We start from the raw sequence: 6,294 nt of genomic DNA, 5'->3' as shown, positions 1-6,294 counted from the left end.
CTGTCAGCTGATCAGTGCTTTTCTACAGGTTTCTTAAGCAGCTCGGGCAAATTTTCATCTTTTTGATAACTACTGACATATGAGATCATCTTGTCCTTCCTGCTAATTTTCATTTTCTGAAGTTTAATTCCAGCACTGTCATTTTTCAAATTGTGTTTTGCTTATTTATTTTTCTGCTACTTAGACATCATACTACTCATTTGTTTATGGTTTCTTTCTATAGTCAAGTGACTCTACTAGTAAGGAATCAGAATATTACTTATTGTAGTGTGATTTAGTTTGCTTTCTTGCAATTTAGATATCATATTGCTTAACTTGTTCATGATTGCTTCACATAAGGCAGATTGAGTTGAAGGGTAAAGGATCAGAAGAGTTGAAGTAGTGTGATTAGTTTCCTTTATGCAATTTAGATATCATATTGCTTAACTTGTTCATGATTGCTTCCCATAAGGCAGATTGAGTTGAAGGGTAAAGGATCAGAAGAGTTGAAGTAGTGTGAATTAGTTGCTTTACTTTCAGTCTTTGAATTGCTTTAAGTTCAGTTTTTACTTTCTTTTTCATACAGCAGTAAGGATATTGGGCCATTGTCATTAGTTCACTGTTTGATACATTTACTTCCTCTTAAGAATTCATTTCATTACAGTTATTTTAGAGCTTTCTTTTTGAACACTTTTAAGTTTGGAAAATCACTATAGAAATCACCATTACCATCCATACTTAACTTTCATTTTCGCCATTACACACTAAGGAATCCATAAAAGATAAATCCAAAAACAAACTAAAAAAACTCAAAAACGACAAAAGACTAAGAAAATGGTTATCTTGTACATATAGTACACTTCACTTCGTCAGTTTACGAATCCCGGATTGACATTTTAATCAGCAATTTAGAACACACTAAATTGACCAAACACTTGCCACCAACCAGAAGTGTTTTGCTAAGAAACCCTTCATTTGGTTTCTCTCCCTTTTTGCAAAGATTTGTTGTCCAACACTGAAATTGTGGTTTAGATGGTATAGTTTAAATATTCATACTTCAGAATAATCATTTTATTAAGACAAGCCAACCGGGTTTTTGGCCCCACCACGAGAGAAAAGCCAACATAACAAGAGACGTGGTTGAACATAATGCATAATGCATGATCGAAACGTGGCTGAAGAGCAGGACAATGGTGACAGGTACCATTCTATGTTAATCTTGCGTGTTGGATAGTTGAGCGAAAAAACTTAGAAGCTTGGTTAGTACCTGCAGTAGCAGCAAGCATGAGCTGAGGTTCTCTCGGCTGTCATGAAAACCTGGAATGGGTGTAGTAAGTAGTTAGGGGAATGTGTGAATCGAGAGTGTATACCCGTGAGCATAATAGAAGATCTCCCTATTTGCATAACAAATGAGCTGCTGGGGAGCCATAGTGCTAGTTTTGCTGTTGGTCGTGTGGAAATTCGGGTCATGTGGAATGTTTTTGTTCATTCTATCTTGAATGAAGGAAGCTCGAAGCGTAGCGTAGCTGGTTCTTTTAGCTAGAAGCGGATGAGCGGAATGGAGCTGCACTGATCCATCCATGTTGATAGTTACATACACCTCATATCACAATCATCTATGGCCTGCTAATCGTGCCAACTCCAATTCGAACGCCAGCCTCCCTGCAAAGCAGTCTCAGTCTCAGCTTGGAGTAGCTCCCATTGTCTCAGAAAAGAGTTCCAACATTTCTCAGGAAGTGGCATCGACTCCAGAAGAGGCAGCAGCTTGTATAAATTCGTCTGATAATCTCTTCTCGCTGATCATAAATTCCCCTGGGAGACTAGAGTGACGCGTGGTCTCTTCCATAGAAATTCAAGAAGACGAGCCTCTAGCATTCGTGCAGGATGTAGCTAAGCTATGCATTTCAGGTTCCAATAATTTAGATGATGATGATGATTTCTATGCAGGACTTGGGGAATTGCCCGACTCATCTGCGATTTTTAGCACAAGGGGTAGGCAGATGAGTGTAGCGTAATCGTACTGACTAGTTCTCAGGTGGAAAGGTAAAGCATGCGAACTAAGAGGATGGACTGGGAGTAGGTGACCGTGCCACTCGCATTCCTCTCAGGTAATGTTCTTCCTGGCTAATACCTGGCTTAGCTGCAAGAAAGTAGTCTCATCCTTCTTTTCTTCATTTCTTCATTATGCTCAGGCAGGTTCTCTTCCCTCTGCAGCGTCTGAATCTGGCTGGTTAAGATGGCCCGAACCTGAACCTGGTTTGCTTCATTATGCTCAGGCAGGTTCTCTTCCCTCTGCAATGTCTGAATCTTGTAGCGTCTAAATCTGGCTGGTTAAGATGGCTCGAACCTAAACCTGGTTTGCTTCATTATGCTCAGGCAGGTTCTCTTCCCTCTGTAGCGTCTGAATCTTGCAGTGTCTGAATCTTGCTAGTTAAGATGGCCCGAACCTGAACCTGGTTTGTTGGCTCAGAAATGAAACAATAGCGGCTCTGGGTGACTGGTTTGCTGGCTCAGAAATGAAACAATGCAGTGGTCTGCTAGCTCAGAAATGAAACAATGCAGTGGTCGACAGCAATGACAATGTAGGCAAGCGCTGGCATGGCACCTAGATTGAAGCGGTGGCAAGTGGCAGGCGCACTAGACATGCAGACAGTGGCAGACGGACATGCAGACATCAGTGGCAGACGTAGACGTTCCAAAGTATCTGATCTTCAGGGATTAGGCCAAGTCTCTCACCTTAATTTAATTCAATTGTTATAACATTTAATGTTTTAAACTAATGCTCGCATTAGTTTACTCTGCTAAGCAAAATTTCCAAATGCCAAGGGAAAAAATGAATATAACTTATGTTTTTAGCCTCCTGCCTTGGGAAGAGGCTAAATAAGACGATCAAAGTGATTCGTCTTAAAAAGTTTGGTTATTCATAATAGTAACTTGTCATTTGTCAGAATAGGGATGTTAAATAAATGTTAAAGTCCATCTTTTTGATTACTATAGTCCCATGCCATTGCCACATGGCGAGGACTAATAAGATTTATTGCCATGCATTCAAAGGAAACACGATGTGATACATTTAAACATTTTGGAAAATATTGTGACAAGTAAGGTTTATGGCAGTTGTGCCTGTGGTTTGTATAAGTGAATCTTTTGAAAGTGCATTGAACATCTCACGTTAAATGTCACTAGAGGGTGTCATATTTAAATCACCTTATACTCCATTCTCAATATAGAGACAATGACGTTGCCATCCTGCCATCCTTCTTTGGATTTAGTAAATTAAAAAGCAACGTAGGCATGTGGGCTGCCGCATACAAATTCCAAATCCTTTTTTAGCATTTTCCTTCTCATCACTGAAATCAAAGGACACTATACCTTAAAATTGCCTCCTCTGATGCTTTAGTTTCCGCAATCAATGCTTAATTATCTTTCGGTCTCCTCCTTTTCCTGAACTTTCAAGCTCTGAACGAGTAAATCAGGAACAAATGGCGGTTTTTAACTAAATGTGGAATCGATTGTGTGAAAATCTCTGTACACTTTTTGAAATACACAGACAAACACGTTGCCATCATCTTTCGGATCCATCTCATTGTGTAAGATACTCAGTCCGCTTACGTCCAAAATTATACAAATTATATCACGAGTTGAACATTGGAACCCAATGGGCTTGGGCATCTTTAATGGGCTACCGCATGCAAATGCACGACCAGCTTTCCCTCTTTTTCTTTCCATCCTTTTCTGGTTGTCTGAAATTCTACGATGGGCCTATTATCGTGTCCTCTCACACTTTTTGAAGTCCATCATTATTACTGCTCCTATTAGTCTATCGTAGTCCATCATTATTACTGCTCCTATTAGTCTATCATGTCACAAATTTGCTAGGAAAATAGTGAAATTTTTTTTTTATGATTTTTGTAAGATAAAATTTTTGGAAAATTTGAATTATAATTATTAATCGAATTTTTTTTATTGGTGGTGATCTATTTCAAACCATTAAAAAAAATCACCAAATTCAAATGAAAAATAACTTTAAAACCCGTAGTGAAAAATAGCTTTAGAGCGCATTTGTGACCCCGGGGGACAACGCCTTACTACTCAAGTCTCCTTCCAGCTCCTGCTCACTGCTTCATTCATGACGTTGCCCTAAACACAAAATGGACGGGTGGGCCTCCCGCACGCGACAGACAGACATGATTTCGTGAGGCAGGAAAAGAAAACCATGCACTTACCAATTGCCATAACGGTGAAGTTGCTATAAATTTGTGCCGTTCTTCCCATTTCTTAAGGTGCAACAATTGCTTTGAGCTCAGGAAAAACTAATTGTCTTTTATCTTTGCTTAAAAATGAGAAAGTCGACACCTAGTTTGGCCTATGTGGTAGCACTTGAAACTTGCAGTGTAGTACTTATATTCTCTGAAATCGCTCTTGGTGTCCATCTCGATAAACATAGGTTAGTAGAAGTAGGTAGCGATTGGCAACCAGCCACTGCTACATGGTATGGCAGTCCAGATGGAGACGGGAGCGAGGGTAAGTGCAATGCATAATCGTTTATTTTGGGTATTAATTTTTAATCGTGTGATATTATTTGTACATTGATTTAATGTAAAGGTTTTATAATATCTTGGGTTTATAATGAGGATATATATCAGGAGTAAAAGGTTTTTATATTAGATTAAATTTAATGAAAAAATATAAAAATTTATAAAAAAATAGATGAAGTAAGAGTTTTTTTAAATAAAAAAATGTATTCTAAGAGAGTTAAATAATCTGATTTTTAAAAATATTTTTTAATATATAATTAAATTAATAATATTATTTAATATGCCATAAAAACACTTGTTATATATATATATATATCCAAAATTCATTAAGTAAAACCCCGTAATAAAATTTGAGAATCATAAGAATATCAACTTACAAAGTATATTATTGTTTTGTAACAGGTGGAGCATGTGGATATGGCAGTGTAGTGAAAGAGAAGCCCTTCCAATCAAAAGTAGCTGCAGGAAGCCCTGCCCTATTCGAAGGAGGGAAAGGATGCGGAGCTTGTTATCAGGTTTAACTATATTCACATTTATATTGCGTTATTCACTCTTTGTGGTATTCATAAAGTTCGACACCTTGTTAAATGTTGTATGTGAACAGGTAAAGTGCACGGAGAACAGTGTGTGCTCCCAGACTGCAGTGACTGTGGTGATTACAGATGAATGTCCCGGTGGAATCTGCTCAGGTAGCGGCAAAATACACTTTGATCTCAGTGGTACTTCCTTCACTGACATGGCATCTCCCGGTACATCTTCCGATCTTCTCAATGCCGGAATCGTCTCTATTTTATTCCGACGGTACCTATCTACTCCTACTCCGCAATAAAATAGATAAGAGGAAATTGCAGACTTGAATTCCTTTGACATGTTTGTATTGTTTTACTTGCTTGATAATGCCTTCTTGTGTTATATTACATAGTGTACCTTGCGAATATCCGGGGAACAATATTGCATTCCATGTCAACGAAGGCGCCAGTGACCATTGGTTCGCCATCCTTGTTGAATACGAAGACGGAGATGGCGATCTTGGAGCAGTCGATCTAAAGCAGGTTTGTAACTGTAAAGATCAGTTCAATTCCACTTGTGTATATCAATCAATCATTACAAGTAAATTCATGTTTGAATTGTCATGTATGCAGGCAAACTCTGATACATGGCAAGGAATGCAACAGATATGGGGTGCAAATTGGTGTTTGAATAGCGGCCCTTTACAAGCTCCATTCTCTATTCGCTTGCAGTCTCTTTCAACTGGAAGAACGCTTACTGCAAATAACGTTATTCCACAGAATTGGCAACCCCGTTCTACATACAGATCCCTCGTCAACTATGATTAACCATCTCATCCTATGCAGCTTATGGTCCTTAGCATATGTACAAATTTACCATGTGGCTAGTAGTGCAGATACCAGTGTACTAGGAGTTGCAGTTTTATATTATGGTCCTTAACATATGTACCAGTGTACTACGACTTATAGTTTTATAACAGTTAATATCCTATATTTTACTCTTACTATTAGTTAGAAATTGTGCCTTTTCTATTCATGGAGAAAAACTCAAAACCAGTGTACTACGACTTATAGTTTTATAACAGTTAATATCCTATATTTTACTCTTACTATTAGTTAGAAATTGAGCCTTTTCTATTCATGGAGAAAAACTCAAAACTCTTTTGGGAAGCCAATTATGGTTTTGTGGTAGGAAGATCCATTGAATTTCAACTCTATATTAAACGTTATGTTCGACTTACACATATCTCTTGATTTTTTTTTCTTTC

At 38.1% G+C, this 6,294-nt stretch overlaps 1 protein-coding gene across 1 annotated transcript; it reads left to right on the top strand.

Annotated features, from left to right (window-relative positions):
* The first annotated feature begins 4,276 nt into the window (after positions 1–4,276).
* LOC149140624 (expansin-B16-like) lies at positions 4,277–6,077 on the top strand. Its single transcript, XM_089448979.1, has 5 exons — positions 4,277–4,503; positions 4,920–5,032; positions 5,122–5,318; positions 5,440–5,569; positions 5,660–6,077. Exons 1-5 carry the CDS (start codon positions 4,320–4,322, stop codon positions 5,852–5,854), a joined length of 819 nt encoding a protein of 272 aa, XP_089305105.1. The 5' UTR covers positions 4,277–4,319; the 3' UTR covers positions 5,855–6,077.
* The last annotated feature ends 217 nt before the right edge of the window (positions 6,078–6,294 follow it).

Source organism: Pinus tabuliformis, chromosome X, assembly GCF_031772625.1.
Source record: "Pinus tabuliformis cultivar Carrire ecotype Pingquan chromosome X, CPIR1, whole genome shotgun sequence".
NCBI lineage: Eukaryota > Viridiplantae > Streptophyta > Pinopsida > Pinales > Pinaceae > Pinus > Pinus tabuliformis.
Note: the sequence above shows the minus strand (reverse complement) of the source record. Positions and strands in the feature narration are given on the sequence as shown.

Coding starts and splice junctions, on each gene's coding strand:
- LOC149140624 (XM_089448979.1), top strand. CDS start 4,320: ATGAGAAAGTCGACACCTAGTTTGGCCTATGTGGTAGCACTTGAAACT. Junction 5,033..5,121: donor GATGCGGAGCTTGTTATCAG/GTTTAACTATAT, acceptor GTATGTGAACAG/GTAAAGTGCACGGAGAACAG. Junction 5,570..5,659: donor GAGCAGTCGATCTAAAGCAG/GTTTGTAACTGT, acceptor TCATGTATGCAG/GCAAACTCTGATACATGGCA.